At 35.8% G+C, this 27016-nt stretch overlaps 1 protein-coding gene across 33 annotated transcripts in view; it reads left to right on the forward strand.

The window, feature by feature from the left end:
- PTPN13 (protein tyrosine phosphatase non-receptor type 13) overlaps positions 1-27016 on the forward strand; it is a 224210-nt gene that overhangs the window by 151052 nt on the left and 46142 nt on the right. For 8 of the 33 annotated variants that reach the window (XM_078001960.1, XM_078001966.1, XM_078001976.1 and 5 more), the window contains 15 exons: positions 3018-3435; positions 3574-3671; positions 5537-5593; positions 11428-11517; positions 11847-11954; positions 12126-12257; positions 15921-16384; positions 17783-17914; positions 18580-18673; positions 19660-19745; positions 21011-21170; positions 22575-22789; positions 22907-23005; positions 24836-25200; positions 26441-26624. In XM_078001960.1, the coding sequence (XP_077858086.1) occupies positions 3018-3435; positions 3574-3671; positions 5537-5593; positions 11428-11517; positions 11847-11954; positions 12126-12257; positions 15921-16384; positions 17783-17914; positions 18580-18673; positions 19660-19745; positions 21011-21170; positions 22575-22789; positions 22907-23005; positions 24836-25200; positions 26441-26624 (2702 nt within the window). Of the gene's footprint in view, positions 1-3017; positions 3436-3573; positions 3672-5536; positions 5594-11427; positions 11518-11846; positions 11955-12125; positions 12258-15920; positions 16385-17782; positions 17930-18579; positions 18674-19659; positions 19746-21010; positions 21171-22574; positions 22790-22906; positions 23006-24835; positions 25201-26440; positions 26625-27016 lie in introns of all 33 variants that reach the window. The other 25 variants (XM_078001959.1, XM_078001963.1, XM_078001974.1 and 22 more) reach the window with 5 other exon arrangements.

A 27016-nucleotide genomic window follows, 5' to 3' on the forward strand; every position in this document is an offset into this window, starting at 1 on the left:
TAAATATTTACTGAAGTATTCATTATCATTATTGTCATCACCATCATCAACATTGTTTTACCACTAGAAGATAGTACTACTACTATACTATATGCTGCTACACTATGTAATAGCGGTAATAGTAGCAGCAGCAGAAGCAGCAGTAGTAGTAGATGAATGAATGACCTTAGCAAAGTAAGTGACTTTTTGGAATCTCAATTTCTTCATCCATGGAGTGTGGGCTGGGGATACTGTTGTGTATATATATATGTATCACAGGTTTACCCCCAGGATCACAACAGCCATGTATCCTTGCTCTCATATGTGAAAGCACTTTAAGATGGTGTGATCTGTATCTTTCCCCTTGGCTTATAAGTAACTGTCTGCCTATTTATTTGTACTACAAGTGAAAACAACTGGTGTTATCTGTGGGAGGTTAATGGGCTAACAAATGTATGCTGCTTCTTTAGCGTCATAGAATATTGGTGCTAGAACCTTACAGGTCATTAAGTTCAAAATTTTACTAATGGAAAAACAGGTTCAGAGAAGATAGTGTTTTGCCCTCATGTCATATATAGAGGTCATATCTCTTAATTCCTAATCCAGTACACTTTCTGTTTGATGAATTTCCCAAGAACTGATTTGCATAGATTTAAGATTAATCAGTTATTGAGCATTTACTGTTTGTAAGTGCACAGTACTATGGGATAAGAGAATAAATGAAGTCCCTCTCCTAAAAAGAGAATATGATTAAGCTGACGATATAAGGAATCACGAAATGGTAGCAGGGACTGAGCAGAAACAGATTAGGAAGTATGAATTGCAGACTAAGTATGGAGCTAGCAAGCCTTTGTGTTCAAATTTTAAACATTAATATTAGGATACAAGTTCATTCTAATCCATGTTGCAGTTCTTTCCAGGTAAAAGGCAGTAGGAAACACCAGATAAATGGTTGGTTTATGATCCCATCCCATATCCAAGAGGAGGCTACAAATGGATTTGAATATATTTTTATTCCCTAATATGTTCACAAAGCTGACTAAACTGAGCCAGCTATCCTTATTCCTGCCAAAATTTGGTCTATATTTTCTTTAAGGATGGAGAAATCTGTTGGGTGTAAAGGCATTTCCTTCTGAAGACTTCATTTTGCTTGTTTGATTACAGGCAACTCATAAAGTAAATGAAAATAGAATAGTGTTGTTTGCTCTAATAAAAACTTTATATTTTGAGGTAAATATGACAATGGGACAATGGGAATTTTTTTTTTTTTTTGAGACGGAGTCTCGCTCTGTCGCCCAGGCTGGAGTGCAGTGGCCGGATCTCACCTCACTGCAAGCTCCACCTCCCGGGTTCACGCCATTCTCCTGCCTCAGCCTCCTGAGTAGCTGGGACTACAGGCGCCCGCCACCACGCCCGGCTAATTTTTTGTATTTTTAGTAGAGACGGGGTGTCACCGTGTTAGCCAGGATGATCTCAATCTCCTGACTTCGTGATCTGCTCGCCTCAGCCTCTCAAAGTGCTGGGATTACAGGCTTGAGTCACGGCGCCCGGCTTGATTATGGGAATTTTTAATGAAGGTGTATTTTTAAAAATCTTTGGTTTTTTAAGGTCTTGTTGTAACTTGGTGCCCACTTCCATTTCAGAGAGAGATAATTGAATTTTCCTAGTGACAATAAGGCATGTTTCTTTAAACTTAATTCTGATGCATGAAGATTAAAAACCTTTAATGTTTTCCTACCTCTTTATGCCTGAGAGAAAATATCAATTATTAATCTTCCTAGGAAGTAGAAGATAAATGAAACAATCCAAGAATCTAAGTCAGTAATCATTTGATATTTTCTTTCTTTCTTCCTCCTCCCCTCCCTCTCTCCTCCTCTGTCTCCTCTTCCTCCTCCTCCTTTTTCTTCAAGGGAGACATTTTCTTTATAAAAGGAAGTTCCCAGTTGTTGTATGTAGCAGTCAAACTTAATTCCATGTAGAATGCAACAACATAGAATTGCTGCTTTCCAGAGGGGATCAAAGGTAGTGCCTTGTGATGTGGGTCACTAACTGCATGAAAAACTAAATCATTTGAAATCCTGCACTCCTATTCTTCATTTACATATACTGCAATGCTTTTGTTATTAGCCTCAAATATTAAAATATCACTGTGACACTGGTTCTTACAAAATAGAATAGCCAAACACTTGTTATAAAGTATCTGTAAATTTAGCCTCTATAAGACAACTTTGGATGTGTATTTGGGAGTGAAAGAAATTGAAGCATAAAGAGGTGCCCTGCTTCCTGATCATGTTAATTTACAGATACTAAAACAGACAGATTAGTACTGTTTGATTCTCCCATTCCTCTGTTGCCTCAGATAAATCATTAAGTCAGCCCAGTGAGAAGGTGGGTTTGGCATAATAGTGAAATAACAAAAGGAATAATTTGCCATAAATGCTTTTTTTTTTCTGTAGCAGCATTATTGAGATATAATTCAATACCATACAGTTCACCCATTTAAAGTATGCAATTCACCATCACCACAATCTGCCTTAAGCTTTAAAAACTCTCTGGGCAAAACTCCTCTGCATAGCTTTTACAGGTGTGTGTTCACCATGTCAGCCCATCCAGGTTTCATCTCTGCCTCTCCCTCTCCCTCTCCCTTTTCTTGGGTGCTGATATTTTAGCAGAGACAGTACTAGCATTGAAAATTTCTGTGTTAAATGTCATTCTTACTTCTGACTGAAACCTATAAGGAATTTGGTGTCAGCAAGCCTGACCCCCAAACATTGTTGAGTCCAAGAAAATCATTAGATGAAGCAGGAAATGTTGAGTAGGCTGCAACTAAGAGAAAGCTAACGAGATGAAGATGTGGTATGAAAACCAGATCTTCAACCCTCCTTTTTAAAACCCTGATTGCCACACTTTGAAAGCTACCTACTTATGCTGGCAATCAAAATGATTAAAAACTACATGCTGCTTTTTTATTAACATAATTATTCTCATAAAGGTACTGTGGCGTTTCCATCATGTAAAGCAATCCTATTTCCTTGTAGAGAGAGCTTCGTTTAGGAGCCTGAATCTCCAAGCAGAGTCTGTTAGAGGATTTAATATGGGACGAGCAATCAGCACTGGCAGTCTGGCCAGCAGCACCCTCAACAAACTTGCCGTTCGACCTTTATCAGTTCAAGCTGAGATTCTGAAGAGGCTATCCTGCTCAGAGCTGTCGCTTTACCAGCCATTGCAGAACAGTTCAAAAGAGAAGAATGACAAAGCTTCATGGGAGGAAAAGCCTAGAGAGATGAGTAAATCATACCATGATCTCAGTCAGGCCTCTCTCTATCCACATTGGAAAAATGTCATTGTTAACATGGAACCCCCACCACAAACCGTTGCAGAGTTGGTGGGAAAACCTTCTCACCAGATGTCAAGATCTGATGCAGAATCTTTGGCAGGAGTCACAAAACTTAATAAGTAAGAACATATTAACTAAGCCAATTACATATTTGTAAATTCTACGTTTCATACATTTTTTTTGTTTTGACGTTTTATTGTTTTCACCATATTTTTTTACATTAACACTTCCCTCCTACCTTCCTTTTCCCTCTTCAGTTCAAAGTCTGTTGTGAGTTTAAATAGAAGTCCTGAAAGGAGGAAACATGAATCAGACTCCTCATCCATTGAAGACCCTGGGCAAGCATATGTTCTAGGTCAGCAAAAACAAGCTTACCTTCTTTGTCCCGTACCTCATGCTCAGAGGGAAATGAACAAGATCATCTTAATTATCAAATTATTTTGGGTTCCATGTCCTAATTGCCAAAACTGAATATAAATTTTAGGCTATTTAAAACACACCAAATCAAATTAACACGTGATTTAACAAGTGATTGCTTCATGGTACAGACTATTAGCTTCTCTTTTTTTCCCCCTCAGACAGGGTCTTACTCTGTCACCCAGGATGGAGTGGAGTGATCATGGCTCACTGCAGCCGCGAATTCCTGGGCCCAAGTAATCCTCCCACCTCAGCCTGCTGAATAGCTGTGACTACAGGCATGCAGTACCACACCTGGCTTTTTATACTTTTTTTACAGAGACAGGGTTTCACCGTGTTGCCCAGGTTGGTCTTGAACTGCTGGACTCAAGGGATCTGCCCACCTTGGCCCCCCAGGGTGCTGAGATTACAGGCTTGAGCCACCACGCCCAGTCTGTTAGCTTCTCTTGGTCACAGTAGCCGTGACAGTCTTACTAAGACTGTCGTGTGCCATTACTTTAGATTACCTTTTTTGGCTTTTCCTTTCAAGCCAATGTGAATGAACTCTGGCAATTCTATAGTTTTGGAGAAACACTTACTTAGGATGCTTTCAGCTTAGCAGGAACAAAATTGTCTCTAAAACCTTAGATAATTTTATGAAATATGCTATGATGTATAGGTAGAAATGCTTAAGTGGATTTCAGTTTCTTCAAATTCTCCCAGATAGCAGGGCATATTATTTAAGTGAGGTTGTGTGTGTGTGGGGTGTGTGTGTGTGTGTGTGTGTGTGTGTGTGCATGTGGGCATATATATCTATATATATGCACATACACACACTACCTTTTAAGATAAATAGTTCAGGTTTCCTGTTGTCTTGTGCACCTTAAAAGGGAAATGCACTGGAGTCGATCTTTTAAACACAGAGATCTGAACTACTACTCAAAATATGAAACAGCATGGGAAACGAAAGGGAAACGAGGATTGTTTCCCTTCTGTTGTCTTACGAAATACTACTAAACTCTCTTCTTAGGCCCAAGGTTTGTTAATTTATCTCTAATTAACCACAGTTTCCTTTTTGTATTCTATAATTGGATTCAGGGTATGTGGAGTAAATGAAGACAAAAGAGAACTCTGCATTATAATACATAAATATTTATGGAAGCAACATTACTTTATTAATGTAGGCTTTCGCAGCTTTCAGAGATTATACTATCATCAATTTAATTTCAGTCAGTTAAAAAAAACTTAGATAAAAGGCAAGATTTCATTCTATAGGTAACTATGTGTTGAAAATAGGCTAAGAGATTGATCTTTTAGGAAATACTTTTCGAAGTATATTCACATATAACGGGGCCTCATACATTCTAAACTATTTTCATTAAGAAGGCTTTGGTCTACATGAAAATTCATTACATATCAGAAGGAAGATAGTAAATATTCTACAGAAAACATAAAACACTCTTAAAAGGAAATTTTTCTGCATTTTGTATTTATTCATTCTTACTATTTGAATAATGAATTTTCTTTTAACACTTGAACAAATGAAAAACTCATTCCAGTTTCATCATTTTCATGTTTGATATATCAAAATATTTTCAGAAACAATATGTTTGTGTTTAAATTTATGCTGCAAAATAAGTTATTATTCTTAGCTACTATTTAAAATAGTGAAAATGCCCATTGGAGGATGTTTTCTCAATGTAAATGCAAAATGTTGCTGCCTTATTGTTTTATTGATTTTTATGAACTTATCAGAAGAAATTACTTCGATATCTAGCATCTGACCATCTTATGAAATGTCTAATAATTTAATTTATGCCACAGGAACGACTATGCATAGTTGTGGAAATTCTTCATCCCAAGTACCCTTAAAAGAAAATGGTAGGTTTACAAAACGTTTTTCCCCTCATTTCCATCATTTCTTTTCTCTTTTCTTGTACCTTAATGAGATAGTCTTGGACCTAACAATGAAGAGTCTTGAGTTCCATGCCGAGGATTTAATCTTACATTGAAGTTAAAGGAGAGTTGTATTTTTCAGCATCATGGTGATGTAATGGGACCTCTGACTGAGGCTAATGTTGATGAAATGACAAATTAGAGATAAGGACACTAATTGGGAAGCTAAGATAATAGTTCAGGTGAGAGATAATTTCTATTAAAAAGAGTTTTAACTGAGGCAGTTATTTTAAAGGGATGCTTGAGCTGAATCTTGGGGGGAAAGGAGGATTTATTCAGACAGAACAATAAAGATAAGCATTCCGGATCAAGGGCATAGCATGGTCAGAGACATGGAATCATGAGAAAAGAGATTTAGGGAACTGCAGGAGTCTCAGTATGGTGGCATGTGGGGACTAGGGTGAAGTTTGAGAACTAAGTAGGACCAGTTTTTAATCTTATGCTAAATATTATGAGGAGACTTTGAAGACTTTAAATGCTGAGATTATAGTTTAGAAGGAATCTAAGAAACAAAATCATAGGAAGAAGACCAGAAATGTCCAGTGACTTGAACATCATTGGCTTCAAAATTTTTAGAATTTAAATTGCAAAGTATTTTCATATACTTTATCTTATTTGATCTTTCTGACAACTTTCATGAGTAGAAAATGTTTTACTACTATCTATACACTACTTTCCTCCAAAAATGTTTCAGTCTTAGACTCCTAAAGTTGAAATAATTAAAAGCCTGATGAAGAAAGAAGCCATTCTGTTAATTAAAATTACTAATACATCTAAACTTGATGAAGTTGTAAATTTAGTTTCAATATTCCTATAGCCAGGGTAAAACAGAAGGCATAAGACTGAACTATATAGAATTGCTGGGGTTTTTTAGGTCAAAACTGTCAAACACCAGAGTGCTATTTTGTATAATTCTCATTCTCTAATTAAAATACACATACTAATTCTTTAAGAGAGAAAAAATTTTCTTGGAATTAAAATTGCTTTTAAAAGTAAAACTACACACAATGTCTTAAATACTCATAGCAAATGAAGGTAAGGTTTCTTTCCTTCTCATTTTATTTTTGAATGTATCAGTCCTCAATATGAGGGCCTATCATTAAAGAAAAAATTATTGAACTTATACTTGGACCTAAATTGGTAATCCTGTTATATAGCTTTCTAGTGATCAAACTCCTTACATGAACTGAATTTATACCTGTATACCTGAAATACCTCAGTTATTAACATGTCCATATGGTAGTAGAATGCCTGTATACCTGAAATGCCTTAGTTATTACCACATCCATATGGTAATAGAATGCCCGTATACCTGAAATACCTTAGTTATTAACATGTCCGTATGGTAGTAGAATGTCTGTATACCTGAAATACCTTAGTTATTAACACGTCCATATGTAGTAGAATGCCTGTATATGTGAAATACCTTAGTTATTAACACGTCCATATGGTAGTAGAATGCCTGTATATGTGAAATACCTTAGTTATTAACACGTCCATATGGTAGTAGAATGCCTATATACGTGAAATGCCTTAGTTATTAACACATCCATACAGTAGTAGAATGCCTGCGTACCTGAAATACCTTAGTTATTAACATGTCCATATGGTAGTAATTATTGCCTAACAGTTATTTAGTATGTACTGTGTGCCAAGCACTGTTCTGAGCATTTTTTATTATTTCTTATTTAATGCCCACAACAATCCTATGAGGTGAGCGTTAATGTTATTTTTTTTTTTTTCACAAATGAGAAACCAAAGCATAGAGAGTTAAGTTGTGCAAAAGGTCACAAAGTTAGCAGGTAGTAGAGCTGTGATTTGAACAAAGGCAATCTGTTTCTAGAGTCTACGCTCTAATCTACTCTTTAGACCTCCTCATAATGTGATCATGCCTAAGTATTATTTCTCCCTGCTAAACTTTTGAAAGAAGCTAGATAATAACCTATTCAAGTATGAGAATTTTTAATGTGTTTTAGCTTAGGTTATGGTGAAAAAGAATATGAATGTACATTGGATAGCCAATGAGCATGAATTTACATTGGGTAGTTTCTCTATTTAAACCTTCAGAAGCCTTAAAATCTCACCTGCCCTGGACAGTAGGGCCAATCCACCTTCATATAGAGGTATGCCTCAGTTAGCTTGCAAACAAGGCTATATTTTCCTCAAAACTCTCTTTGAATCTGGCCAAGTAGCCTGAATTAGTACTCTGTTGAGAATCAAGTTTTCACATAATAAAGCATGGCAAACATGTTTTTGCAAATAGTGTAACTAAGGATCAAAAAGTAAAATTACTTTCCCATGCGTCAAATATGGAACCTCTTACTCTAATTTCAGTGTTTTTCCTGCTGGTCAGGATTATTAGATGAAAATTATAAATCAACATCAGTTAATATTAAATCATTCATCACTTAGAGTATTATATTCACTCTTACCTTTTTTTTTTTTTTGAGATGGAGTCTTGCTCTGTTGCCCGGGCTGGAGTGCAGTGGCCGGATCTCACCTCACTGCAAGCTCCACTTCCCGGGTTCACGCCATTCTCCTGCCTCAGGCTCCCGAGTAGCTGGGACTACAGGCACCCGCCACCTCGCCCGGCTAGTTTTTTGTAGTTTTTAGTAGAGACGGGGTTTCACCGTGTTAGCCAGGATGGTCTCGATCTCCTGACCTCGTGATCCGCCCGTCTCGGCCTCCCAAAGTGCTGGGATTACAGGCTTGAGCCACCGCGCCCGGACTGAAATTTGAAAGAAAAGATAAAAAAGTCATGATTCTTCCAATCTCACACTTTGAAAAGGTAATATGGAAAGGATTCTAATCCCTTGATTAATTGTGATTTCAAAAACAAAAGTTGCTCAACTTAAAAAATAACAGTCGTTATTTTCCTTTATAAGAGTAAAAACAAAACTATGTAAAACTTTTCCAAGAATTACGTAAAATTGATTTTAATGTTTCTTGTTTTACTGTAATTATTATACAGCAATTGAAAAGTAACTTTTAGCTAAGTTTGTCATGTTGCTTCCTGAAGTGTCCAAACCACAAACTGTAGATGGTCACCAACTTATCATGGTTTGACTTTACAGTGGTGCAAAACAAATAAGCGGTCAGTAAAAATTGTCTTTTGAGTACCCTTACAACCCTTCTGTTTTTCACTTTCAGTACAGTATTCAATAAATTACATGAGATAGTAACCACTTTATTCTAAAATAAGCTTTGTTTTAGATGATTTTGTCCAACTATAAGTTAACACAAGTGTTCTGAGCATATTTAAGTTAGACTAGGCTAAAGCTAGGACATTTAGTAGGTTAGATGTATTAAATGCATTTTTGACTTAGGGTATTTTCAACTTTTGATGGCTTTGTCGGGATGTTTAAAACCTACCACAGTTTAGTGCCTTTTTATTCTTAGTTGGGATGAGAACCAGAGCAACTCAGCCATTAGTCTCCTTAAGCCATTTTCTCTTTCTTCTTTCATTTTATTCTGTCTTTACTGCTTGGAATTTTGCTTTTCTGGGAACTGTATGCCTAATGGACATATTAAGTATCTATCATAGAATAATGGATTTCATCAGTGTCCAAGTATCCCAATTCCTGAACAGTGGGTGTTTAAATGTGAAACTTGAAGGAGGAAATGGAAATTTAAAGCAATGATCATCATTTAATCATTTTACAAAGCACTTTGATTTAACATGTTCTCTCTTACCACCTCATCAGTGTGGTCACTTAAAGGCTATACTGATTTCAATTCCTAATGTGACCTCACCCCCTTATTTGTTTTAGTTAATCGTATGGGTTTTGTTCTGTGTTGTTTTGTATTCCTTCTAGCTAAAAAATAGAGCTAATTGCCTATTTTTTGATAAAAGGATCTTGGATACTTAAACTCATTGAGCAAGGCATTAAATAATGGATGGGCTTTTGCTTAGGATTACCTAATATGTAAAGTATTTCACACCATTGTCCAATGATACTTTTTGAAATTTAATTAATAAAATCATTAGAAATGCCGAATTACCACTACTCTTATTGCTAATAACTAACTTTGGGTCAAAAAGAAACAACAGAATAGGAATATATACTCTACAGAGAGCTAGCAAACTTGCACCAAAACAGTATTGAGATAGAAGGCTAATTCACTCCTGAGAGGAAATTATTGTTGTTACTGTCTTTTGAAATTAAAAGAATTTATTTATACAATATGAAGTATCACATTACATCATTTAAGCATCAATACAAGTTTTGTGACAAAATTACTATTTGTTTTGTGACATATTAATACAGTGTTAAGTCCGTGGGTTGTTACATGTTGCACATACAGAAATAAAGTCTGTTTTCATACTGATTTGGTTGTTACAAAAATGCATACCAAGGTTTAAGGAAATTCTGGCTTACAGTTTAGTGAAACCAAAACCTCTCATTTTCAGAAAGCTTCAATATACTTGAGAAGTATGTAGAGTTGAATTTGAAGATTCACTTTACAAAAATATCCTTAGGAATATGTTGAACAAACTCACCATCGCCAACACCTTCACACACAGACCAATTTGAACTGTCATTGTAATTGATGTTAGGAAGTGTGTGTGTGTTTGTGTAAATGCTTGAATTGCAAAGTGGATGAATTAATTTGATAAGCATGTCAATTAAGTGTCATATTTATTGGTTTAAGAGGTTATTTGTGAATGATTAGCCTACTTTAAAAAACCTAGTGGAAATAAGAAAAAATAAATTCTAGTTCTCATGATGACATTCATTCAATTTATTTAACTAGGATTTATCAAGTACTGACTTCAGGCATTTTAATGGGCACTGATACTAGTTATTATGTTGAGCAGGTCACAAAGTGTTACTCCTCATCTGCAAAACAATGGTTAAAAATCCCTTTACTTGCAAGATTGTTTCACAAATAGAATTTGAAATGAATGAAGATCCTTTGAGAGTACATGTGCTAGACAAGGAATTATTAACAGGACTATTAAAAATAGATCCAGTTTCTGACCAGGTGCTGTGGCTCACACCTGAAATTCCAGCTATTTTGGAGGCCTAGACAGGAGGATCACTTGAGGCCAGGAGTTCAAGACCAGCCTGGGCAACATAGAGAGACTCCATTTCTACAAAAATAAAAAATTAGCTAGGCGTGATGGCACGTGCCTGTCATACTAGCTATTCAAGAAGCTGGGGTGGGAGGATCTGCTTGAGCCCAGTAGTCGAGGCTACAGTGAGCTGTGACTGTGCCACTACACTTATCCTGAGCAGCAGAGCAAGACTCTGTCTCAAAAAAAAAGAAAAAAAAATCTAGTTTCTTCTTGCTATTTGACTCAAGAACCTATTAAGAATATTTTACTAATTATAAATTTAAATGTCAACCATTAATTAGAAGGAATGTTTTAATATATTGAGCACTGTCAAATTCAGGGAGTCGATTGTGGTGTAACAGACAGAAAACCTAAATTGAAAAGTTCAGCTCTTTCCTGTGCTAGCTGACTAAATTTGTGCAAATCATTTAACCTATTGAGGTTTATTTAATCATTTGTAACTGAAATACACTTATTTCAAAAGGATAGCTTATGAAGAATAAATGTAATATGTAGTCATTTTATAAATTATAAATCACTATAAAAATATAAAATGTTAACAGTATCAGTAAACTTAAAATATATGTTTAAGTGACTGAGCAATTAACATACTTTGTTAACATTTAAATTGTTAAAACAAACTGACAGTCTTAATGCCTGAGCATGTTATATTTATTTTTAAATTATAAATTCCCAATAGATGTGCTACACAAAAGATGGAGCATAGTATCTTCACCAGAAAGGGAGATCACCCTGGTGAACCTGAAAAAAGATGCAAAGTATGGCTTGGGTAAGTCACTGTGAGATTCTTGAAGGTCTATGATTCTTGAGGATTCAGAGGAAAAGTCTATAGCATAGCATTGGCATTGCAGCACCAGCTCACTTCTGATCTCAAGATACTGACTGGCTGCCCAGTCACAAGCCCATCACCCTACCCACCCAGTCCACCAAATGCCAAATATGAGATGCCTACAAGAAATACTTCCACAAAATTTAATATGTGTTACCTATTAATCATTTAGTATCAACAGTCCCCACATTTCTGTGTTTCAGGCAGGCTAATCATTAGTCTTTGCAAGCAGCAATATGAAACTCTTTTTTAAATGTGTTGTTTTACAGGATTTCAAATTATTGGTGGGGAGAAGATGGGAAGACTGGACCTAGGCATATTTATCAGTTCAATTACCCCTGGAGGACCAGCTGACTTGGATGGATGCTTGAAGCCAGGTACTTTACATTTTGGTAATTTTCTAAGTATTTTCTGACAGGCATAAATTTGCATGGGTGGAGAAAATGGAACTTAGGCCAAACAAAAATATTGAGAAAGAAATGATATTTCTAAGATTCAGAATAAATGTATCTTTGTTGTTGAAAATACTGGATTCTCTATTTGTACAGGAGACCGTTTGATATCTGTGAATAGTGTGAGTCTGGAGGGAGTCAGCCACCATGCTGCAATTGAAATTTTGCAAAATGCACCTGAAGATGTGACACTTGTTATCTCTCAGCCAAAAGAAAAGATATCCAAAGGTAATGTTGTGAATGTCTCTTATGTATTCTATGTCACTTTTCTGTCTCATTCCTTTTTAGTGGTATTTGCACAAAAGTGGATTCATTGTGTACAAAATTGATGCAACTTAAGTAAACTCTGATTATTTCGTGTATTCCATCTCCTTTCTCAAATCAGAGATAGAGTCATTTATCATTGTGTAGTTAATATTACATAACAGTTATATATAAAGTCCTGTCCTGAACCAGTGAAAAGGAAAGAACAACCACCAAAACCCAGAAATTTTAAAACAAGAATATATCATTTTGTCTCATTATCCCAGTCTTTAGCAGTTTAGAGACAAAGCACTTGATGAAGATCAGATGACCAGCATTTGAGCTTCACCTGTGCCTTTTATTAGGTGTATGACTTAAGTCTTCTTGAGCCATAGTTTTCTTTTGTTTTTACTTAAAGAGTAGACAGTGATCTTTGTCCTGCTTTGTCTGCCTTGCACAGAGTTATTTGTTATGAGGATCAAGCGGTAGCACAGTGTTTGTGGAAGAAGCACACATAGCCCCTGTGGCATAGAACAGTGCAGTGGGAAACAGAGAGGGTTACAGAATCCAGGGTCAGATTCTGTCTCTACCACCTAAAACTGTACACCTCGAGCAAATCACATGAACCTTCTAAGTCTCACTGTGCTCATATATCAAATGGTGACTATAAACATGCTTATCCTATAGATTATGAAAATTAATTGAGATAGTGCATGTAAAGAATGAGCACATTGCCTGGTGCATATGAAGCATTTAAATGTGAATTTTAGCTGTCATTAATATTGTTCTTCAAAAACGTTGAAGTGCTAGATACAAGTAAGTTACCTTCATGCCAAAGATACTGTGAAATACATAAAAGAATTAGTAAAAAAAAATTAGCCGAAAAACAATTTTAGATAGTGAATTTTAGACATAGCTTTGGATTCTTACGATAAAATAGAAGATGAAAAACATGAACTTATTGTATGTTGTGACAAAATCTTATTAAAATATAGATGAGTCATTTTGACTATGGTTTCTTCTTACTGAATATTATATGCATTTTGTATGTCTGTATATGTACATATATAAATAATATGTTACACACTTGTTTACTGTGAGCAAACACAATGGATAGATGGGAAATAGAAGACACCACCACTGCCCACAGGAGCCTTATATAATCTAATTATAATTTAGTCACATTAGGCAAAGGAAGACAACTGCAGTTGGAAATGTTGTAACATACTTCTAAGTTTAAAGCAGCCAAGACCAGAAATTTTTCATTGGGTCCCATTATTGACCATTTTTTAACCAAAAGGATCATAGGAATTCAGAATAAATGTATTGCCCCCTGAATAAAGCTCTAAGGGATTTCCATCTTACTCATGCTTTCAATAGATGTTTTATAGAAAATTTATTCATTTGTTCAACATTTGAATGTTCAACATTCATTTCTTCAGTGCCTGTGATGTGCAAGATAAAAAAACTCTGCCCTAATAGAACTTACTCTTTATCGGGGGAGGCAAGTATTCTTGTCTGACTAGACAGATTTTTAATCGTAACTATGGTAAGTGTTAACAAGAAGCCCAAGGTGCCAAGAGGGCATATAACAGAGGAACTTTACCTATTGTGAGGCTCAGAGGAGGCTTTTCTTATCAGCAGAGTTTTGTGTGGTTTGTTTTTTCTGTCCATGCTAAATAAAAATTAAAAGCATAACGTTAAAAGTATACATCTGTGAAATTGTTTCTTCAGAAAGCTAGGTGAGTCTTATCATGGTATGTAACTATTTTGTAGTGTCACTTTGAAAAGAATTAAAACCCAAAAGAACGTAGAAAATTACCAATGTGTATTCTAGCTACCCCTGTTAATTGTTAGGCACCAAAGAGGAAGGTTTTTAGTTTTGTTTTTGTTTGCTAATTTTTAAAGTTACAGAATACATACTCATTTATTAAAAATAAATCCAATGTATGCAAAACGTATGAAATAAGAAGTCAAAGTCCCCTTACCCCCTTTCGTAGGGAAACTTTTTGGCATACATGTAGCCTTCTGTGTAGAATAGATATATATGTGATGTGTGTGTGTGTGTGTGTGTATATATAAAACAACATATATGTACACTATTTATTTTTTAAAATCTGTTTCATACTCTAAATGCCATTCTGTAACTGCTTACTTAACATATTCTGTTGCTATCCATGTGCATGCATATCTTTTTAATGCAACATTATATTTATGTTATAGATATATCAAAACTTATTTAACTTTTCTTCTATTGTTATGTATCCAAGTTAGCTATAATTCTATTATAAATGTTACTCCAATAAATACGCTTTTTAACACACCATTGAAAATGTACGTATTTCTAGAGGTTAGTTGCCTGGAACTAGATAAAAGAGTATGTACATTAAAATTTTGACAAGTGCCACCAAATTGGACTACAAAAAGTTTACCAATTTATAGACTAACCAAGTAGATATAGCAGTGCTTTTTTCCTCATACCATCAGTGGTGCTTGAAATTATCAGTTATTCTCATTTTTGTCAGCCAAATAAGTAGAGAACTGCATTAAACTGCAGACCCCTGAGCAATAGTGAGAATGTCTTTTCATATATTTACTATTTGTATTTTACTCTGAATTTCCAGTCTACATATCCCTTGTTCCATGGGAGTTTTGAAAACCTCTTTTTTGTTGAATTTTAGCAACTCTTTGTATATTAGGGATACTAATTCTTTGTTTATTGTTTGTTGTCAGAAATATTTTCTCTCTAGTTGCTCATTACTCTTAATTTTTCCCTTGTCGTCAATTACTACATAAAACTTTTAATTTCTTATAAATTCCCATCTTTAATTCCCTTACGTGTGCCTTCGGTGGTTTGTGTTTTCAGAAAGCTTTCTAAAGTGGCTTTTTGTTTGTTTGTTCTTTGAGACAGTCTTGCTCTGTCACCCAGGCTGAAGTGCAGTGGCACAATCACTGCTCACTTCAGGCTCTGCCTCCCGGGTTCAAGTGATTCTTCTGCATCAGCTTCCTGAGCAGCTGGGACTACAGGTGCACACCATCATGCCCAGCTAATTTTTGTGTTTTTGGTACAGACAGGGTTTCACCATGTTGGGCAGGCTGGTCTCGAACTCCTGGCCTCAAGTGATCTGCCTACCTCGACCTCCCAAAGTGCTGGGATTACAGGATTATAGGCATAAGCCACTGCGCCTGGCCTAAAGTGGCTTTTGATAAGAACTATATATAAGCAATTTGGAGTTGCCTTCCATGATAATCACTTGGAGTCCAAAAAAATGCAATCTAGTAGGTCAATATAAAGTAAGTGTGCAAATTACTATTTAATAAGGACAAAGTATGTTGGATACTAAGAAAATAGAAATTATCTATGGAATCAGTAGAGTCTTCACAGAGGATACTGGTTTGAAGTGGGTCTTGGAGAATGGAAATGGGGAGTTAAGGTGAAAAGGGTATGCATTTCAATAGAGGTTGTCACAAGAATGACCGAAGGAGAGAGACAAAGAAAGTCTACCAAACACATGACCTAATGGTGTTTTGCATGTGCTATCCTTATAAAATCTTTCCAACAACCTTCAGGAAACATTGTGTATGTGTGTAAGCACAAGCATGTGTGTCACTAACTTGTTATTCTCATTGATGGATTTTGACTTTTAGTGCCTTCTACTCCTGTGCATCTCACCAATGGGATGAAAAACTACATGAAGAAATCTTCCTACATGCAAGACAGTGCTACAGATTCTTCTTCCAAGGATCACCACTGGTCACGTGGTACCCTGAGGCACATCTCGGAGAACTCCTTTGGGCTGTCTGGGGGCCTGCGGGAAGGAAGCCTGAGTTCTCAAGATTCCAGGACCGAGAGTGCCAGCTTATCTCAGAGCCAGGTCAATGGTTTCTTTGTCAGCCATTTAGGTGACCAAACCTGGCAGGAATCACAGCATGGCAGCCCTTCCCCATCTATAATATCCAAAGCCACTGAGAAAAAGACTTCCACTGATAGTAACCAAAGCAAAACTAAAAAGCCAGGCATTTCTGATGCAACTGATTACTCGGACCGTGGAGATTCAGACATGGATGAAGCCACTTACTCCAGCAGTCAGGATCATCAAACACCAAAAAAGGCATAGTTTAATTTTAATATTTTGGTTTTCTCATTTAACAAAGCAAAATAGTAGCAAATACATTACAGAGCACAATAATCTACAAGATACTTTCATTATTCTGGAAAAAAGAAATAGTTTATATCTTCTAATTGCTACTGCATTTGATACTAACTTTCAGAGAAATCCACAGCTTTGGATGATAACTTTAAATGGCTATGACTCTGCAAACTTGCTGTCTAATAACCCAAAGAAGGAATATGCAGATTATGATTGTTTTCTTACCAGTTGTCTCTGGTATATTAATGTTTATATTAATAAGAGAGTTTTAATATCTGAAAATTGTTTCTAAATAGTTCATATAATGGACATTTGAATTTACTATTTATAGTCTAAATTCTTCTGAAGTTCTGAATGAATGATAATAACGACATTGAAAACAGCTCATTCTGGCTGGGCACAGTTACCCACATCTATAATCCCAACACTTTGGGAAGCAGAGGTGGGAGGATTGCTTGAGGCCAGGAGTTCAAGATCGGCCTGGGCAACATAGGGAGATCCTATCTCTACAAAACATTTCTTAAAAAATTATCCAGGCGAGGTGGCATGTATCTGTAGTCCTAGCTCCTTGGGAGGCTGGGTGGGAGGATTGCTTGAGCCCACAAGCCCAGGTGATCGAGCCAGACCCTAACAGAAAGAAGGGAAGGAAAGGAGGAGAGGAGGGAGAGAGATAAGGAAGGAAGGGAAGAAAGAGAGTAGCTTATTCCTAAAAATGATATAAATTTAAACCCAAATTCACAAGCAGTTTTAGAAAAAAATCTTACGCCTTTCGTTTACTGAAAAATCAACATTCCTCACAACAGTTATACTCTTATTAAATGGGCTTAGCTGTTGTTCCCATGTTTATATTATTGGATTCATAAATATAAGTAATGTAAACATGAAACCTCATTTTAGAGGCTCAGGTTAAAAGCTACTGCTTGATATATATTGATTATTAAAGGAAATAAAACTAATTTGTAAATTTAGGAATATAAAAAGCATTGGACCAGGATTATATAAAAGCCAAGTTTGAACTGGGTTCTGTATAGACTTCCATCTACCATATCTAGCAGTTTGACCTGAAGCAAGCTCTTTAATCTCTAGACATCAGTTTCCTCAACCATAAAATATGAATACATTGGACTAGAAGATCTCTAAGATCTCTTCCAACCTTTATGTTCTTTGACTATACTGTATCCTTTAATATCTTGCTTTTTCTTAATTTTTCCAAAAACACATATTTGTCTTTCGGTAATAATTCATTTTGACTCTAGTCAGCTTTGTCCTGAGCTAGGTTTAAAAAATAAATAAAAAAGAAAAATTATAATTCATTTTGACTCTAACAAGAAATCTTTGTTTGTTTTTTTTTTTGTTAAGGAATCTTCCTCTTCAGTGAATACATCCAATAAAATGAATTTTAAAACATTTTCTTCATCACCTCCTAAGCCTGGAGATATCTTTGAGGTTGAACTGGCTAAAAATGATAACAGCTTGGGGATAAGTGTCACGGTACTGTTTGACAAGGTTTTCAAATGTTTTCTCTTCTTTAATTTCCAGCAGCCTATTGTATGTCAAGTTTTTAATTGAATTATTTTGCATCAAAAGGGACACATCAAATATTTCCAGAATCCTAAAATTGAATTATATCTTAAAACTTTTTAAAAAATTGTGTTAGTCACTTTCTCCTGTGATTTTAAAAAAATTAGACAAACACTACTTTGTTCTCCATAGATTTAATACTTGCTTTATCTGAATATAAAACTTGCAAATTGTAAAATTAATGCAATGCTTTTTAGATATTTGACATGAGCATAGATTATATATCTCTAAACTACATTATTAGTAATTAAAGACTGTATATTTCTATATACTCTCCATAATATAATACCTTGTAAACATGTTAGTATCTTAAAATTAGAAGTTCCCAAGGAATATATATATATATCTTTAAGGTAGTTGGAATGTGAGTATAGGCTATTTGATAAAATTATTTTTGAATTATACTGATGAAGATACTATCCCTCATTAGTATACTAATGAATATACTGTACATCAGCATGTGCTGATGGGATGCCACTGCTTTGGCTGATGAATTGAATCCTTTCTAGGCCTGAGATTTGAAAGAGAGTGCAAAATTTTTCATATTATAAAATATTTTGTCTTTTTCTCTTTAGGGAGGTGTGAATACAAGTGTCAGACATGGTGGCATTTATGTGAAAGCTGTTATTCCCAAGGGAGCAGCAGAGTCTGATGGTAGAATTCACAAAGGTATAGTGTTTACATTATGTAGGAATTATATACATGAATATTATAGCAAATAGATAAGGAATTATAAAGTTGATAACTGATCTTCAAATTTATAATATGAAATAAGAACATACTCAATTATAAAACTGTAGCATTAAGAAACTCTTTGATGCCATTTCAAAAACTATTCTTCCCAGCTTATTTTCTAGTATCAGAAGATATCTATACATCAACATTGTGTGGGAAGTTAAAAAACTTAAAAAGGAAAGAAAATATCTAGACAGTGCTTTCATTCATATTTTACATGTACTATGAAGCAAATTGCTGTAAAAACACTGACATCTACACTTGTTTTTTTTGTTTGTTTGTTTTGTTTTGTTTTTTCAAGACAGAGTCTTGCTCTGTCACCCAGGCTGGAGTGCAGTGGTGCAATCTCGGCTCACTGCAACCTCTGCCTCCTGGGTTCAAGTGATTCTTGTGCCTCAGCCACCCAAGTAGCTGGGATTACAGGCACACACCACCGACTAATTTTTGTGTTTTTAGTAAAGACAGGTTTTCACCATGTTGGCCAGGCTGGTCTTGAGCTCCTGACCTCAGGTGATCCCCCCACCTTGGCCTCCCAAAGTGTTGGGATTACAAGCGTGAGCCTCTGAACCCAGCCTGATGTCTACAGTTCTAGTAAGAACTAACTAGGAACTTTCCTCCAATCTCTAAATATTTATAGTTCAACTTATCTTTTCTATTGATTTAAATTTATTTTTGTAAAGTTATTGTTCTAAAATATACTTAACATTAGCCATAAAATTGGGGAATAAATTAAATAACATATTAAAGAAACTCTGTAACACAGTTTCTTCCAGAGTTTGCCTGAGTCTCTCCTCAAACAAATTAATATCAAATAAGGCCATAAGATTTAAGTAATATGAAATAAGGCCATAAGATTTAAAAGAACATGTAGGATTTTTATTTATGATTTGTTTCTTTCAAAATAACTGCCTAATTTTTAGGTGATCGCGTCCTAGCTGTCAATGGAGTTAGTCTAGAAGGAGCCACCCATAAGCAAGCTGTGGAAACACTGAGAAATACAGGACAGGTAACAGATCATTACACCAACCTTTTACAGTACCTTAGAAGAGCAAAACAATGTGTGAATAAAATCAGTTCTCACTGAGATCTCTAAATTTGTTAGCTAATCCAGAAACCAGGTCTGATGTATATAACTATCTGAGTTGTTTTTTCCTTCCAAATTGAAATGCAAGTATTACAAGACATTTTTTACTGAGGAAGCTGACTTTCTATGTCATATTTAGCGTTTACATTACCAAAGAGATCTGATGGGGGAGGGGTGGAAATTGCGTTTTAAATTTGTTGTATAAACATCTGATTTTTAGTGATTTTCACTCTTATTCTTTAGCCTGAACATAACATTTATTTTGTTGAAGTACATTTTGAGTCAGGGAGTTTACCAAATTATCTATAATGGTCTTTGGAAGTTTTTGTTGTTGTTTTGAGACAGGGTCTTGCTGTGAGGCCCAGGCTGGAGTGCAGTGGTGCAATCGCGGCTCACTGCAACGTTGACTTCCCTGGCTCAAGTGATCCTCCTGCCTCAGTCTCCCAAGTAGCTGGGACTACAGGCGCGTGCCACTATGCCTCGCTAGTTTATTTTTTATTTCTTGTAGAGACGCGGGTCTCCCTATGTTGCCCATGCTGGTCTCGAACTCCTAGGCAAGAAGTGATCTTCTTGCCCCAGCCTACCAAAGTGCTGGGATTAAAGGCAGGAGCCATCGCACCTGGCTTTTTTTTTTTTTTTTTTTTTTGAGATGGAGTTTTGCTCTTGTCACCCAGGCTGGAATGCAATGGCATGATCTCGGCTCATTGCAACCTCCGCCTCCCAGAGTCAAGCAATTCTCCTGCCTCAGCCTATCACGTAGCTGGGATTACAGGCACCCATCACCACACCTGGCTAATTTTTGTATTTTTAGTAGAGATGGGGTTTCACCATTTTGGCCAGGCTGGTCTCCAACTTCCAAGCTCAGGTGATCTGCCCACCTTGGCCTCCCAAAGTGCTGGGATTACTAGCATGAGCCACTGCACCTGGCCATTATCATACATTTCTAACATGTATTATATTTATAATAGATTACTTTTAATCATTTATCTTTCTATACAGAAATGTAATAAAAACTTGATTTTGGAACCTTCAACCCCTTGCTTTTGTTCCTCTGTATTTTTTTTCTCCCTCTTCATTTGGTGGACCAAATTTGGTAGTTACTTTAAATGATTTTATACTGTTAAGTCCTGAAAATGTATCTATTTTCTTAACATTCTTCTTAATTAATGAAATGCTATTTTATCCAGGTGGTTCATCTGTTATTAGAAAAGGGACAATCTCCAACATCTAAAGAACACATCCCGGTAACCCCACAGTGTACCCTTTCAGATCAGAATGCCCACGGTCAAGGCCCAGAAAAAGTGAAGAAAGCAACTCAGGTCAAAGACTACAGCTTTGTCACTGAAGGTCAGGCCTTGGGAGACTATAATCTCACCTTGAAATTATTCCTCGCTTATTCGAAATTTGATTTTTACATTTTGGATTACAGTTAATGCCCTAGTTTTGTTCATTATTCTTGCCAAGGGCAAATAATAATCTGACATAGCACCATACTGAATAAAGACAAACATATTTGCAGCTCATAGAGTCTGAAAGACTTTGGATAATGAAGTCATGCATGATTATGGTCTTTTAAAAATCCTTTAAATTGTTGTAAAATTCAAAATGAAATTTAGTAAGTGAAAAAATAAAGAAAAACAAATGGTGAGATGCCTTCAAACCCATGTGAAACCTTGACCCTTAGATTTTCTTTTTTTTGTTTTTTGTTTTTTTTTTTGGAGACGGAGTCTCGTTCTGTCACCCAGGCTGGAGTGCAGTGGTGCAATCTTGGCTCACTGCAACCTCCACCCCTGGGTTCAAGCTATTCTCCGGCTCAGCTTCCCAAGTAGCTGGGATTATAGGCACACACCACCACACCTGGCTAATTTTTGTATTTTTAGTAAAGACAGGGTTTCGCCATGTTGGCCAAACTGGTCTTGAACTCCTGACCTCAGGTGATCCACCCTCCTCAACCTCCCAAAATGCTAGGATTACAGGCATGAGCCACCACACCTAGCCCCATCATTCTTTCTTTAAATCAGTTTGGTTTTTTTTAAACACCCAAATCAACCATGAGCAAAGACTTTAAATATGGTTTTAAATTATTTTCTGGTTATTGTTCTTTTAATTTATTTAACTGATAAGAAATTTATTGAAATATTGCAATTTATCTAAGTTAAATTACACCTCCCCAGAATATTACAATGTCAGTTTATTTCCACATAACCTCCTCTAACGTTTATTTTGTTCTTCTTTTCATCTTTCTCACACTGTATACCTGAATTTCTCCCATATCTGTCCTTCCGTGGAATTTCCCCTTTTTTTTTTTAATCTGTTGTCATACTTTGTTTTGTTTTTCTTTTGTAGAGATTGGATCTCACTGTATTGCCCAGGCTGGTTTCAAACTCCTGGGTTCAAGCAACCCTCCTTCTTCGGCCTCCCAAAGTACTGGGGTTATAGGCGTGAGACGCTGTGCTCATTAAAATACATGAGTTTGATGCATAATTCCATTTTCAGAATCCTACTTACAGAATTCTCCTTCCTAATCAAACAGCTTAGTTCATGCAGTTAGTTGATAAGATTTCTTAATGATGGAAATAGACTGTAGAATACGGCTTCAGTATACTATAAGAGTGCAGTAAGTACATACAGAGCTGTAAATATGGGAAAATAGACTTTTTAAAATGTGTCTAGAAGTATATATGTTTGTATGTTCATATGTAAACACAGCATGTTAACAATATCTCAATTTTTTTATATCTTTTTCTCCAGAAAATACATTTGAGGTAAAATTGTTTAAAAATAGCTCAGGTCTAGGATTCAGTTTCTCTCGAGAAGATAATCTTATACCGGAGCAAATTAATGCCAGCATAGTAAGGGTTAAAAAGCTCTTTCCTGGACAGCCAGCAGCAGAAAGTGGAAAAATTGATGTAGGAGATGTTATCTTGAAAGTGAATGGAGCCTCTTTGAAAGGACTATCACAGCAGGTGAGCCCCTAGCATGTGGAGTATAGCATTTTTAATGATGAGATGGATTGGCCTTTCAAAATGGTTTCATAATGCTGGTTTAACTGTACCTTCATTTGTCATTCATGGTATCCCCAGGAAGTTATATCTGCTCTCAGGGGAACTGCTCCAGAAGTGTTCTTGCTTCTCTGCAGACCTCCACCTGGTGTGCTACCGGAAATTGATACTGCGCTTTTGGTGAGACTTATGAAAAGTAATTTACATTTTTATAGCATATCAACTTAGCAACTAGCTAATTCAGCTGTGGTGGTTTCATCATGAATTGTTCTCCTGGGTTTCATACCTGGCTACTTGTTTTAGGTAGGCGTGTTATCTTGTATGTGACAACTTCTTTGAATGTATTCCATATTTGTATAATAATATAAAGTAATTTACTTCACCTTCTCTTCTCCCCTTTCCAATTCTGCAATTCTAAGATTTTGGGGATTTGTTTCCTAAGCATAAATAGAAACAGAAAAATACATAAAGTAATGTTACAAAAACCTTTTGTCTATTTCTCCATTGAACCAAACAAGGAAAAGTGATTCTTATTCTGAGCTAGTTTGGATTAAAATGAGAATTCTTCAGAATTTTTGCCTTTTTTAACACAAAGTCACAGAGAAAGGGATATGTTTATCCATTTCCCTTTTTTACATCAAGGAATAGCTGAGGGATCCAAAATGGTGACTTATAAATTATTTACTGACAGGTAGGAATCTGAATGTAACCGAATTTAGATTTGACTGCTCACAGCTCAGAAGCCGTACACAAGAAACAAGGGTTGGTAGCAAGAGAAGCAGGTTTATTTGGAAAGCCAGCAAACTGAGAAGATGGTCATCCTAAAATATTATCTTTAGTCAGTACAGATTTCAGTCTCTTTTTAAGTTAAGGGCAAGAGGAAGAGAAGGGGATTGAGATCAAGAGGTGACCGAAGACCACAGACATCTGGGTGCCAGCAAGGGCCCGAGGAGGTTGGGAACCTCTTTGTCCTTAGTCAGGTGACAAAGCTCCTATAAATCTTTAACATAACATAGATAGTTGTTTACATACTTCTTCTTTGATCCCAGAGTTACTTTTTAAAACTACATGATTGCTGTTTTTGCATATTATCTCAGTGCTCTAAAATTATCCTTGCCTACGTGCAGAAATGGATAAAGGCCTCATAAACAAAAGTGGAGTTAGTTATGTTCATTATTGCTGTTTCAGTGTTACATAGACATAGATGATACTGTTCTCATTAAAGAAAGACTGCTTTTGGCCTGTCTACTTAAAATAGCCTTCTGCTACCAGTGAATAGTGACTCCTGGGTATGAAAGGCAGGATTATCTGGGCCAGAAGTGTTAACCCTTATTATGGGGGAAGAGGAAAATAATATTATTAGGAGAACATTAATAGGAAAATAACATTTCTGTGAGATGCATTATAAATAGCATTTTTAAAAACTACATTGATTTGAGGCACCAGATAGGAAAAAGTGAATGGAACTCTCTTTATGTGCATATAAGTTGGTATCAATTTTTAGAAAACAATTTGGAAATACTTAAATAGCCTATTAAAAATGTGCTATATTCTGACAGTATAGAAAATTACAAAGTAATAGAAACTCGGGTAAAAATTTACATACAAAGAGGTTCTTCTAGATTCCTATTAATAATGAAAAGCTAGAAACAACTCTATGTCCAATAAAAGGAGAAGGCAGAAATAAAGGTATAGCCATCCACTGGACCATTATACAGGTATTAAAATTGTTTTAAAGTATATTTAAGGACTTAAGAAGATATTTATGATAGAACCCTAATTTTTGAAAATATAAGACAAAATACATATTACTCTAGTTCTAACTCAAGATATAAATTGTACAATATTAACTGTTTTATATATTATTTTCTCTAGTGAACATAAATTACTTTTATTATCAGAAAATTCAATGCATTTTTTAGTAGAAAGTTGTTCAATGGTTTATTTTCAAATAAATGCTTCTAAAATTCATAGAATGGTCACGAATCTCTTTAAATGTGTCCATTACAGACCCCACTTCAGTCTCCAGCACAAGTACTTCCAAACAGCAGTAAAGACTCTTCTCAACCATCATGTGTGGAGCAAAGCACCAGCTCAGATGAAAATGAAATGTCTGACAAAAGCAAGAAACACTGCAAGTCCCCATCCAGAAGAGACAGTTACAGTGACAGCAGTGGGAGTGGAGAAGATGACTTAGTGACAGCTCCAGCAAACATATCAAATTCGACCTGGAGTTCAGCTTTGCATCAGACTCTAAGCAGCATGGTATCACAGGCACAGAGTCATCATGAAGCACCCAAGAGTCAAGAAGATACCATTTGTACCATGTTTTACTATCCTCAGAAAATTCCCAGTAAACCAGAGTTTGAGGACAGGTATCATCAATATAATGTGAAAAGCTCAAAGCAACTGGTTGTTTTTATTAGCAGTAGCAGCAACATGCATTTCTCTAAGAATGAAATGTATGTATCTGTGACCTTCACAGTGGTTAGGCAGAGATGACTCTATTGGATGTCTAGCTATTGTGACTGATAGTTTTAGTTAGCAAACCAATAAGCTCTCTAGTCAGTCAGCCTGAGTCTTTCTTCCCTCTTGAGCATATTTACTGGTAACTAAGAAAGTTATTTGTATTTCACCATTAATCATACTACTTAAACAGAAACAGAAGAGACTTATTTAGGCAGTAACACAGTGGGAGAGTAGGGACCAGAAATATAGAGGGGAGATAAGGGCAGAGAGTTTGCAAAAGGTAAGACAAAGAAGATGGGGAAAAGAAGAAATGATTGAAAACATAGAAGCATACAAAGAGAAAGACTACATCAATACATCACATAATTATTCATACATTTTACTCTTTGTTTATGTCTTTGTATCTATCCACATCCAACCATATTTGTTCAAGTTTTTTTCCTTCGTATTTTATCCAAAATAACCACAGGAGTCAGACTTTTATTCTTCTTTCTTCTTTTCCTTATTATGTTGAAACACACATTAAGCTTCTGATAACATTAGCTTCAGCTTTGAATTAACAACTAGAAATCAAAGAATTCTATTTAACCTATCTTGCTGACTTTATGCAACTTAAAGAGCTTCGTCAAAATAGAACCTAGGCCGGTGCAATGGCTCACATCTGTAATCCCAGCATTTTGGGAGGCCAAGGCAGGCAGCTTGCTTGAGCTCAGGAGTTTGAGACCAACCTGGGCAACATGGCAAAACTCCATCTCTACTAAAAATACAAAAATTAGTTGGGTATAGTGACACACACCTGTAATCCCAGCTACGCGGATGGCTGTGGCAGGAGAATCACTTGACCCTAGGAGGCAGAGGTTGCAGTGAACCGCGATTTCACCACTGCACTCCAGCCAGGGCAAGAGAGTGAGACCCTGTCTCAAAAAAAAAAAAAAAAAAGAACCTAGACAGAGAATAAATTATTGTTAATTTTAGCATTTAACAGATATGGAGTAAATTCATAGTCCAGAGTCATACAAAAAGTAACTAGGATCTCAGTTCAAATCAGACATGAATATTTGTTAAGCATTTTCTGTTTCTGGCACAAACTTACCATATTGACATTGAAATGTATCTGAAAATAGTCTTACTTCTTTGTCTCTGTAGTAATCCTTCTTCCCCTCTACCACCGGATATGGCTCCTGGGCAGAGTTATCAACCCCAATCAGAATCTGCTTCCTCTAATTCGATGGATAAGTATCATATACATCACATTTCTGAACCAACTAGACAAGAAAACTGGACGCCTTTGAAAAATGATTTGGAAAATCACCTTGAAGACTTTGAGCTGGTAAGTTTTTTCTCTATATTTAAAAAAAAAAAAATTCCATATTTTTTAAAAGAAGGTGTGTTCATAAAGTTTCCCTTTAGGGAAAAAGCTATCTTTTAAAATAGCTTCATATCTGTGTCTAATAAATGGATAACATATCTGGTATGTTTCTATGCTGAGAAATTAAGAAATAAGGCAAAACGACCTGAGTATAAATCCTGATTCTACCACTGACTTGCGACAATTTGGCAGACTCCTATGGACCAATTGCTTAATTCTTCTGAGTCTTGGTAGCTTTGACTATAAAATGGAGCAAGTTACCTCACAGAACTGTGGTGAAGATTAAATGAAATAACATATGTAAAGCACCTAGTATAGTATCTGCTACAGAGGAGACCCTTAGTAAATATTGG

This window comes from Macaca mulatta, chromosome 5, assembly GCF_049350105.2.
Source record: "Macaca mulatta isolate MMU2019108-1 chromosome 5, T2T-MMU8v2.0, whole genome shotgun sequence".
Classification (NCBI taxonomy): domain Eukaryota; kingdom Metazoa; phylum Chordata; class Mammalia; order Primates; family Cercopithecidae; genus Macaca; species Macaca mulatta.